Source organism: Zootoca vivipara, chromosome 4 (genome assembly GCF_965207765.1).
Source record: "Zootoca vivipara chromosome 4, rZooViv2.hap1.1, whole genome shotgun sequence".
In the NCBI taxonomy this organism is placed as follows: domain Eukaryota; kingdom Metazoa; phylum Chordata; class Lepidosauria; order Squamata; family Lacertidae; genus Zootoca; species Zootoca vivipara.
In genome coordinates, this window is record NC_142587.1 from 57,816,333 (window position 1) to 57,828,750 (window position 12,418).

Sequence of the window (12,418 nt, forward strand, 5' to 3'; positions counted from 1 at the left end):
ACAACTTTCTGATTATCTATCATGTCTTTTGCTCAAAATTGCTGACATTTTCTCAACATAAATTTGATAAATTACTTAAGTGTGTGTCTCCTTGGAGTGAATGTTTAAGCTAAATACCCTTTTTCTTCCTGTATTGCATTATTGCCCCCAATCCAGAGATACGTGAGAAAATCCTCTCCCAGTTAAAAATATATACTGTATTTAGTAAGAGAGCAGAAGGGTTTATCTGCCTTAGGTTCAGCCCCCTCTTCTAACCCAGAGGATGAGATCACAGGATCACTTGATCGAGAACCAGATATGCATCAAGGATATCTATATTGTGGTGGCAAAGGGGTGTGTGAAAATACTGTGGAAGTTACTTACTGTTCCAAGGACAGTAGTGTTGCCACGGTTGTATATTCTAGGACCATATCATCTCAGCACTTCCAAATTTCCAAATATTAGTTGTTGACTGGTAATTATGCTGTTCTAATGTCATGAACATCACAATCTTGCAAGTTTTATTTATATCTCTTTTATGTATTATCAAACATACTAATGAAAAATCCTCCACATGAGGTCAGAGAAACTGCTGCAAGAATACTGTGAATTCTTGATGTCCTGAATTCAGATCTCTATCACTGTTTCCCCCCCCTTTTTTGACATTTTAGCAAACATAAAATAGTAGACTGCACATAAAAATCACTAACTTGTATGGCAATTTTTGTAGTGGATTTAGTATAATATTGGTAAGGTTTTCACTCTTTAGTAGAACTCTTAACTCATAAAAGAATTCGGTATAAACATGTCCTTATGATTTCCTTTGCTTTGAAACAGCTTGACTGTGTGCAGAAGCTGTTCCGCTCACACATCGTACCTTCACTTGCCTAGCAAATCTTCTTGCTCTCTGTTCCCCTACAGCCACCCGTCCACCCTCAAAGTCTGCTCCAATGCATTGGAGGACAGATTCGGGAAGAGTATGAGGGAGAGGAGAGGAAAGATACAACTCCTTGTTTCCACCAGCCAGTATTTACTTATAAAAAGCTGACATACTCATTTTCTCTGCTCATGGAAGTTCCCACTATGTCTTTCATGAGTCACCTCATTTGTGAATACGCATCACACAAGCAAATCATTTCTGTGAACAGTTATGCACACATACCAGCCTCAGTTCATAACACAAGAATCACTTTTGGGGTACTTATAGACATTCAATGACAAATTTATTTTGTAGAACAATGACTTTTCTCCATATCAAAATCTAGTAACTCTACAAAAGTAGGTTTAATGAGTTTTTGTTACAAATGTTTTTTAAAATAAGACTTGGAAAACATAAACAACATATTTTTAAGCCTTATTCTATTCTCACTAAATGTGAGGGAGAAGGAGCACATGAGCACAGGGCTTGTTCCTGTAACAAATCATGCTTTGGTATCACATCTTGACTGACCCATCATCTGTTAGAGGCAGAGGGAGCAGCTGGTGTTGACTATGGTGGGGACTAAAGAAGGCAGAAATCAAATTATGCCCTGAGAAGGAGAATTGGGGCAGATGAAGGTAGGAGAGCCTTAAACAGAGTAACTAAAAGTTGACAGAAAAGTAGCAGATAATACAAAGATCAAAGGCAGCAATTTGATAAGGATACATTGCTACACATAATTATTTCATTCATATCTATTGTATCCAGAGTTTAGTTACCCTGGAGGTGGCATTTTTTGTTATCAGAGTTTGTATATTATTTATTAACACCCACCCTTCACCAGGTTTCAGTTCACGGTACAACTGTTTTAAACTTATAAATAATAAAAGTAGTAGTAAAATTATTGAAAATGGTTAAAATAATTCACAGTCACAGGTATAGGGTGGGTCTTGTATAATTGTCACTAATTTTGATGTTTATTTTCTTTGAATTTTAGCTGATTCTCATGCTCTTTAGATTAATGCTTCATTCATTAGGCACTGGCTCTTATGACTGAGATTTGTTGATAGACTTGTTTTAAACTTTATAAAAAATGGAAAAGTTATTACATCACTTTTAAGTTAGGAAATAAATATTTACCTTGAATTTTTTAATGCTTACCATTTTCCTTTTTGAAAAACTTTATGTGCACATATAAGTCCAAAGGAACAAAGTTAGCAGTTATTTTTGGGTTTTTTATATGCCAACTCACTTGGCTGGAGAGGCAGCCCAACTTTCCATACAAATCTAGCCAATTAATTGGCTGTTCCCAAAAAAGTTATTAAAATCTGCACATAGTCATAGGTGGAAAGTAGCCTTTCTAGACTGTGGCCCAAATCCTTTGCTGTTCTATCCATGCTGATATATCTTTAGCCTGTTATTCTGGAAGATTGGGTACATTTAGCAGTTTGCTGGCTCCATAAAAGCCTCAGTGTTTTTCTCTTTCATGATCATTTTCAAATGGTGACACACAGTACAATGTATAGTAGTGAATACCAAAGAGGGGGGGGGGGTCCCCTCTATCTGAATCTCGTATTTGTTAAGGAAGGCAGACACCAACATAAAGTGCTTGCTTTCCGGCTTCTGCCGTCATTCCATGGCTTCAAGTTGGGGCAGGGGACAGGACAGCCAAGGTGCTTCAGTTTGTCCCTGACTCTGTGCAACCCATTGTGCCCTCCCCCATTCTTTTCAATGCCTGTATTGGGACATTGTATTAGCTGTAATCCAGGCATAGGCAAACTTGGCCCTCCAGATGTTTTGGGACTACCAACTCCCATCATCCATAGCTAACAGGACCAGTGGTCAGGGATGATGGGGATTGTAGTCTCAAAACATCTGGAGTTTGCCTGTGCCTGCTGTAATCTATCATTCATGTGAGGACGGGCTTTCAAGCAACACTTTATAGCAGAGGTCCCCAAACTACTAAGGCCTGGGGGCTGGATACGGCCCAATTGCCTTCTAAATCCAGCCCACGGATGGTCCGGGAATTAGCATGTTTTTACATGAGTAGAATGTGTTCTTTTATTTAAAATGCATCTCTGGGTTATTTGGGGGGCATAGGAATTGGTTCTTTCCCCCCAAAAAAAATATAGTCCGCCCCCCACAAGGTCGGAGGGACAGTTGACCGGCCCCCTGCTGAAAAAGTTTGCTGACCCCTGCTTTATAGGAAAACTAAAGTGCAAGGTACTGTTTGTTGAGGAAGAATTAGCTGAGCAAAAGACTACAGAGCTGTGTGATGCACTTCTGTTTTTGCTTGAATACAATTTCGGTACCTTAAAAATACTTTTGCTGATTTTTTCTTCTTTTTTTCTTCATAGGAATTAAGCATGTACAATATGATGAGAAAAGACTGAAAAAAGAAAACCTCAGCTGCAGAAATCTACTAGAAGAATATGAATATGTTTACTCTGGAACCATGTTTTAAATAAGTCAGTCTGGATCACCTTCATAAATGCATGTGCATACCACAGCAGAGATGCATAAAAATGGAACTTTTAGTTTTCCACAAAAACTTAATGAGAGAATCATTCAAGGACTACTGCACCTGTTCTGCATCACATTTTGTAGGCAACAGTAGACTTGCTTATTAATCTGAATCTCAGTTCACCAATAACAAGTTAGTCCTTAAAGTGAATAAAAAGGGAGCCTTTGTGGATACTTGTATTGAACATGACTCATGGAGAAGAGCTTGTCTCTGAGATGCACCAGGATTCCGTTGTTCTAACTTACCTAGAGGGATTACTAATGCATCAAGCAGCAGGAGGTTCGGGTTCTGCGGTTGACAAAAAGCCTGTTGGGCCTGGTGCAGAAGATCAGAACTTCGGGGTTTCTGGAAATACATCTCCCAGCTGTCAGAGAGATGGTTCAGTTGCTAACACACATACATATCAAGGTTCTGGCATGCTGCATCACAAAAAGGCGAGGCTATTGCAGTCTTCTGAAGACTGGAATGCAGCAAAGAGAAGACGCTTGTCTGATTCTATTGTGGATTTAAATGGGAAAAAAGAAGCTTTGTTAGCTGGCATGGTTGAAAATGTGCCTAAAGGCAAACAGGATAGCACATTACTGGCCTCTTTGCTTCAGTCATTCAGCTCTAGGCTGCAGAGCGTTGCTTTGTCACAACAGATTAGGCAGAGCCTCAAGGAGCAAGGGTATTCCCTCAGCCACGATTCTCTGCAAGTTGAGAAAGACTTAAGGTGCTATGGTGTTGCATCCAGTCACTTGAAGACTCTCCTGAAGAAGAGCAAAGCAAAAGATGAAAAGCTGGAGACTGGTCTGCCTGAGCTAACAGCTAATCTGGTTAAAGATCGGTTTATAGAATCTTCGCACACAGGACAAAGTGGTTCCAAGGTGATGAGTGAGTCGCTGTCTTGTGCTGCAAGATTACAAGCTGTTGCAAGCATGGTGGAAAAACGGTCTAGTCCTGCTACGTCTCCTAAACCCAGTGTGGCTTGTAGTCAGCTAGCCTTGCTTCTTTCAAGTGAAGCGCACTTGCAGCAGTACTCCAGAGAACATGCTCTAAAAGCACAAAATGCAAGTCAAATTGCAAGTGAGAGACTTGCTGCTATGGCAAGATTAAAAGAAAGTGTTCCGAAAGATGTTGGCCATTTCAAACTGTCGAAAGGAATTGAAAGCCATCCTAATGGTCAGGTAAGATCTTCAACCAAATCAATAACCAACAAAAGCAATATGACACATTTTCAGAGTCCTATGGGGGTAATTCATTCATCTCCTAAAAGCATAGGCTACAAAACAACAATGGAAAAAAATCATTTGAAACCACCTACCAACAGTAGTTTACTTTTACATCTCCTTAAAAATCACAGTGCTCCTAAGCAGACTAAAGTATATGAACAGAATGAAAGGTCCAGTATTTTTGAGGAGAGTAGTACACCAACTACGGTTGATGAGTATTCTGACAACAATCCAAGTTTTACAGAAGATGACAGCAGTGATGATGAAAGTTCTCATTCTAATTGTCTTCCTATAGACTTATCTTTCAAACAGAAAACAAATAAACCAGATTCTGCCCAGCCAGCTTCTCTAGACAACTTAACCCAATCCATACTTCACAACTGGGATCCAAAAGTTCCTTGTCTAGAAAATGTAGAAGAGAAAAGTCCCTCTAAAAATGCAAAACTCAATCCACATCAGAAAGTAACTTTGCTTCAGTTATTACTTGGCCATAAAAATGAAGACAGTGTTGAGAAAATCACAGAAACTGAGAGTGCATTAGTTTCAGCTGATGTGACAAAATTTAATTTAGCAATGGGTAACAGAACTCCTATGACAGATTGCTCTAGTACAAATCAAATTACTCCAATAAACACTCCTCCTCTGCTAAATTCTACACAAGCGGATTCCCCCATCAACCTTTCACACCATTCTCCTTTATTGGTCAAACATAATTCACCACCATACACTTGCATCATACAGCCTGAAAGACTAATTAATCCGGCTTCTAAACACTTGATAGATCTTACAGTACACAAAGAAATTCAAGGAACTAAACAGAGCCGAAATGAAACTGTACAAACCAATCCATCTTTTAGTGCAAGTAAACTATTGCAAAACTTAGCTCAATGTGGGATGCAGTCTTCCATGTCAATAGATGAGCAAAGGCAGGCAGGCAAACAAATGATGACTCTAAACCCAGAGAAACCAGTTGGATTGATAGATGGATTAAATAGCTCCCTGATTACTAATGCATCAGGTGCACTTGAAGAAAACAAAACTGTCAGTAGTCAGCCTCTACCAGCTGAACAAAGATTTCCCAGCTCAGAAATCCAGAATCTACTTGAAAGACGCACTGTCCTCCAACTGCTTCTGGGAACCTCCAACAAAGGTATGACTGAAACAAAGGAGAGGATGCATTCAAAAGAAGAGAGTTTACAAGACCCAGCAGAAAAGGCTTTGAATGAACAAATATTGACTGTAAAAATAAAAGCTGAACCTTCTGAGGAATCAAATGCCCTTCAGAATCCAAATGCACAGCAAGTAAGGGAAAATATTAGCAAGAAATATCATGGAATAGCTCATTCATTAGAGAGACATTCAGCTACTTCTCCAGCATCAGAGGAATTTAAACCCAACCCTCTCTCACCTCAAGGCTTTTCTTTTTCAAAGAATGGCCTACTAAGTCGATTGCTGAGGCAGAGTCAAGATAGCTACTCTGCAGATGAACTGGACAGGAGCCACAGAAATGCTGAGCAGACTTTTGTGGAATCAAAAAGCCCCAGCACAGTCCCAAAGAAGAGGAAGCTGCATCCTGAACCTTCAGAAGGTCATTTGAAATTGCTAAAAGGTAACAAAGGTAACATATCTGATGCTGCAAACAATCATAAGTCTTCTGCAGATGCCTTGTATGGTCCTGGGCTCAACCAGAAAGAATTGAAATTTAGCAGAACTGATGTTGAATTAAAATACCCTTCAGGTCACGGTTCAAATAATGAAAGTGAAAATAGGAGTTGGTCTAGAGAAAGCAAAGGATTTAACGTGTTGAAACAACTGCTTCTGTCAGAAAATTGTGAAAAAGACGTGCCTCAGCATAGGAATAATTCAGCAGTAACTGATGGCAAAAAGAAAGGAACAAAAAATAACCTCACAAATAACAGCAAAACTGAATTCAGTGTCCCTTCAGTACATACACTAATGGGGAATCCTGGACAGCAAACCAATTGTTTGGATCACCGAACATTTCAATATTCAGTTGCAATGAGGAGTCCTGCCAGTTCTCCCTTCACTGAACATTTGGGAGGCACAGTTTCATCAAAACCTGAATGTGACCAGTTTAGTGTTTGCCATGTACCTAGAGAAAGGGGGCCTATAAAATGGGTCATCACAGATACGGACAAAAATGAACATGAGCGAGATTCCCCAAGACTGACTAAAACTAATCCTATATTATATTACATGTTACAGAAAGGGGGGAATTCCATTAATATTCAGGAAGCACATGGCAAAGATGTTTGGAGTGATACGTCATTTACAGAACATTCCTCTGTTGTCACATTTAAGAAAGAGCTTTCGCCTGTTGCAGAATGTAAAATGCCATTTCATAATGTAAGAAATACTTACAGTAGTCATTCAAGTAATAAAGTGTCCCTTCAACACAATGTGAATGGAAATGTATACGGACTCTTAGACAAAGTATTAACAATTAAAAAAGAACCAGAGTAAATTATAATCATATTAGAAGTGTTTACAGTCAGGTTGAAATCTTTGCTCTTTTTTTAAAGTGTTGTATAAATCTAGCATGATTTGAGAAAAGCATGGTATAACTGAAACATGGTTTTGTTTGATGAACTTTTCTGCTGATATTTAAAATACATGTAGCAATTTTTTATTTTTATTTTTGCTTTACAGGAAATTTGTCACCAGGCACCTATCATCACAAATTGTTAGTTACATCAAAATTCATAAGGAAACTGACTGCTGGTGTTTGTGCAAAGGTTTAAAACCATGTGGTTCAGCTTCCTGATATGTTTCCAAACCATGCAAATGATGGCAGATGGTCTTCCCGTGGACCTTGGATGTCATGTATATGATTTATTCTTATATTCTTATTATTATTATTATTATTACTTTTAATTATTATTTCTGGAATTTCGTCAGTCGCTTTATCTTGCCTAGGGCAACCCAAAGCAACTTGCAAACAAAAATCCCCACATAGGTACATTAAAAGACATCCCAATTCTAAAAGTCCACAAATGGCTAAAGGCCTGGTTATAGACAAAAGTTTTTGCCTGGCAACTGAGGATTTAGTCCCTTCCCTTCACCAGCAGGTCCCAGTTATAAACATGGCAGGAAGCTGAACCATATGGGCGGAATTATTTACAAATATCTGAGCCAGCATAGGGGGGAAATACAGAGATAGCAGCAATTATACTGGGTTATGTGTTATAAAAAGGTACTGTATCTATTTGGAACTACTAGTATTACACATGCAATGCATAAAGCTGACACTGCTGGCAGAGTGTTTTGCAGCATTTCATCCTGTTGCATGATATATTTTCCTTTTTGAAACTCTTAAGCACTGGGGCAGTATAATTTTGTTTCTTCATACATGTATGAAATGTGAAGAACCCCCCCTTTTTTTTGGTAAATGGAACACTTAAGACCAAGGCATTAGTCTACTCTAGCATATTAGTAATCATCATCAGTGTTAACTGGAGAAATGTATAGAAATGAAACCTTTGGGTGCTTCCTAACGGCTTTTGATTGCATTTTAATATCTGGGAGAACCACAAGAAATATATTATGTATTTTCTCTAGTTGCATTTGGAGAATGCCTTCCCTAGACACTCAGCTGAAATAAATATAAAACCTGGGTTATGCGTTTATAAAGCTAGATTTGCAAAATGCTGGCAGCAAAATATAAGTCCCTCATCCACTTCTTTCATTCCCCCCCCCCCCAAAAAAAAATTATACTTGGTCAAAGAACACATTAGTGAACTTTGGATTTTCCAGATTCAATGTTGCATTTTGCTTAAGAAAAAAGAATAAGTAACACATCGCGTTTGTATCTTTTCCCATCAGCTCAATCTTGCTTACAGTATGAGCACTACTAAAGTATTGAAAATGCTGACATGTTTAGAGGGATTTTTGGTAAGAAGGTGGCATATGTATTGATATTAGTAGTCAGTGAAAAGATCGTTTGTGGAAAATTAATTAATATTTAATAAACCAGAATTAAGGGAGGTGAAGTATCGCAAATTTAAAGAATGGAATGACAGTTTTTACAAGTTCTGTTTATCACTCTCCAACTTCTTAGACAAATTTTACCTAAGTAGGATATTTTGAGTTTGTACTGAATTTTAGTTTAGGTAAATCCTGTGTCTACTGCAATGCTTTTAAACATGTAGGAGTCTTAACTCAGAAGTTCAGTTAAGCTGTGATCCTATACAATAGGGTTGTAGAACAGGATTCCCCCCTCCCATGAGCCATGTTGATGAGTGCGTATGGCTGCAAAGCCTAATTTGGCAAATGGGCCCAAGGTCCGCCCCCCCCCAAAAAACCTTATTCACACATGGCAATAAGTCCAATTGATTTCTGTGGTACCTACTTGTAAGTGGCATGTATAGAATTGCACTGTTTGTTAAGTTGGGTTTTGATTACTTCACTTTTCTGCATAATTTACTTATTATTTTTTTAAAAAAATACACTATTCTGAGCTAAAACGTTTATTGCAACACAGTTCAAATGTGTTCACGTCTTCCATTGATTTTGAGGGGATTTTTTTATCAATGTCCTAGAAAAAGAATCAGGCAAGTTCAGTGCAGCTCAATGAGTGATTTTGATTATGATGAAAGCATATATTTTAATGCTGACTGGATAAAGCTTTTACATACAAGAAGATAAATATTTTCAACCAGATCTTGTTTTACCTTCCATCATAAGCTTGGCATCAGTTGTAAAGTTATATAATTCAAACTTCTTTATTTTGTAGCTGAACACCTTCTCTTTGCCCCGGTAGAGAAATGTATTAGAAATATTTGTTCCAGCTGTTAGTCTACAAAGTATCACAGCTTTATTATTATTATTATTAACATAATATAATTAATAATAATATAAAAAAATTAAAGTATGTGTGTGTGATTGTGAACGACAGACCAGGTAGATTCATAGCCCTGGAGGAAATACAAATTTGTCTTTATAGGAAAATCCCAGTGCAAATTGGCATGAAAAAAATTGGCTGAAGCTCTGTTGTATCCCACCATTCTACTCCTGTTGCCAATGGCGCCTTCAGGTGTACTTTAATTTCATGACAAAATACTGTTACCTTATATCAGGGATTGACAACCTGTGGCCCTCCAGGAGTTCTTGGACTACAGATCCTGACTATTTGCCATGCAGTTGGGACAACATCTGGTGGGCCATAAGTTGCCTTTGTCTTATACTACCTTGGTATAATCATAGACACTGCATTTCTATATTCTAGTGGATTGTGGGCTTTTCATCACAGATGCTAGAGATGACAATTCTGATAGTTAACAGTTTACATATTCCTCTTGGGAGTTATTTGCACAAATATTTTAAGAGCTCACCTTACCTGTATTTATCGACAAATACACATTGCAGATTAATTTTCCCCATACTGAACCTTATAATGAGAGCAGTTCAGTTGGTACATCTCATCTCAGTCATGTACTTCATTGACACCACAAATCTCATAACTTGGTAGAACACATTATTTCAAAAAGATTTTAGATATGTAATTACCTGCCTTAACCAGTACAATGTAGTTTAGGAAACAAGGTGGGGCAAGACCATGCTTTGCTTGTAACCATTTCCATAGTTCAGAATACAAAGCACACACCTGCCAGTTATACATCAGTGTAATATGTGACACAGAATCAACTTCTACACTATGATGCATAGCTATCTGCCCCAATTGTGTGTAAAATAGGGGACTGATGGCAACATGCAGGTACATCTACACAGCCCCCTGCAGTTCTGCAAAGGCTTTTTTTTAGCAGGACTTCAATCCATCAGTCTGCCTGGCAGAGGAAGAAGAAGAAGAAAAACTGAAGGGTACAGGGAAGGTTCTGGGCTTCTCAACCACTTACCCCTCTTGGTTCAAGCCCCCATTTTACATGAGTGGAGGCAGATTAAAATTCATGGGCCTGCAACTTCGTAGTTTCAACTAGAGAGCTGTATTGGTACAGTTGAAAGAGTTTGATCAAAAGGACAGAAGGAAAAATAATTCACTGTCTTCCCACATAGTATGAAAGAGGAAAAATGTGGACCTGTGTTGGAACATTTCTCTCGTTTCATTCTGTAAAGGCAAACACAAATTAGAACTTCAGAAAAACATGGACACTATATTTTACTAGAGAAAATGACTTAAAGCATCAATCCTTTCCTCACTTAGAAGTAAACCCAATTGAGCACAGTGGGTCTTGCATCTAAATAGACATGGGTAGGATTGGGTGGCACATTTGGAATCCTATGCATGTTTACCCGAAAGGAAATGTGATGGAATTCAGTAAAAACCTCTGAGCATGTTTAGGATTACCCTGAAAACCCATTTCTGTAAGAGCAGTTCATCTCTGAAGATGAACACAACAGTTTGAAAGGGAAATCAGCCATGTATTTACTTCTTAAGCTATATATTTTTAAAAAATAGATTATAAAGTGCTTAATTTACATTTTTTTAAAAAAAAATGATTTAAGTTTCCCCCAACAAAACATCAGTGAAATGTGATAGAGCAGTCATTAATGACAACAAAATGTTGCCAGTTTATCTCTGCTGCATTTTAGTTGAGTGAACTGGTAAGTTATATTTTATATATATATGTATATGTATACATATGTAAATATATAGACTTGTTACACATACATGTTGAAATTGATTTTTAAAAAAGTGATGTAAATAGTGGTTTCTTTAATGAAAAATACATATTTTGTATTCTATCTAATGCAAAGGAAAAACATTTTAATCTTTTTGTTATGTATATTCCATATATTAAATGTAAATATGATCACATAGGTTTAAATTTTTTGCATGTATGTATACAGTTGCAAGTCTGGAAGAATGTATAGAAAATGTTTTATTTAATATTGTAATTACCTGCTGCATGAAAAATGCATGGGAGACCCTGTGCATCTCTGCAATGGCAAATATGTCTTAAGTCAAACCAGATGTTTATCAAACACAATTGTATTCTGTTTCTGGACATGACTTCTGCTGTGGTATTTTAGCTTTGTGAAAGAATGTGCTTCAAATGAAAGGGTCTGGGGGAAAAGTCAACCTTTTTTTCCTTTTCATTTTTTAAAACGAAAAGAGCACCTCCCCACCCCCAACAGCAAACATTAACATTTTGTTATTCCATTTCAAACCACTGCAATTCTATTCTGGTATTGCTAGATGTGCAGTACTGGTTTCATTACCACACACAAGAATTCTGGGGTTTATGCAATCTTTTCGTTGTGGTGTTTCACTAATTTAACTGTTCTCATTTTTATTAGGAAATGATTTATTCATGTGATGTCACAAAACTGTACATACTGCAGTGTGAGGTTTTTTTTAATTCTTTCAGTGTTTACTTCCTACAGAAAATTTGAATAAATGAAAAAAATGCATTGACTTTGAAGTTCTAATCTATTTATTGTCCAGCCAGTAAGTAGGCTAACAATGCTTGCTCAAAAGTTCCCCTGACGGTGTGTGTTTGCTTGAAGATCAGCGATTTCTATTTAGTTACAGCTGTACATATTTGTGGTAGCCACATGCATAAGTCCCCAGGTATAGGCTATACATACAATCCATACCACATCCCATTCCTCCTAGATCAGGAGCCCACAAGCAGTCCAACTCATCCCATGTAATCACATGGAGTCCACCCAGAGTAAGAACTTGGCCTGTGTTCATTTAGCCCTATGATAATTTGATCAACCAGCTAATCTACCTTCATTTTACTAGTCTGTGCTTCTGAGTGCAGTTGTATTAGTGTGAGCAAGATGAATTGTGCCCCCATTTGC

The 12,418-nt window shown here is 37.7% G+C and overlaps 1 protein-coding gene across 2 annotated transcripts in view; it reads left to right on the plus strand.

Annotated features, from left to right (window-relative positions):
* Positions 1-12,027, plus strand: part of NRIP1 (nuclear receptor interacting protein 1) — a 76,459-nt gene extending 64,432 nt beyond the window's left edge. For both annotated transcript variants that reach the window (XM_035116591.3, XM_088667984.1), the window contains exon 3: positions 3,256-12,027. In XM_035116591.3, the coding sequence (XP_034972482.1) occupies positions 3,608-7,117 (3,510 nt within the window). In that variant the 5' untranslated portion in view covers positions 3,256-3,607 and the 3' untranslated portion in view covers positions 7,118-12,027. The remainder of the gene's footprint in view (positions 1-3,255) is intronic.
* Positions 12,028-12,418: the final 391 nt, after the last annotated feature.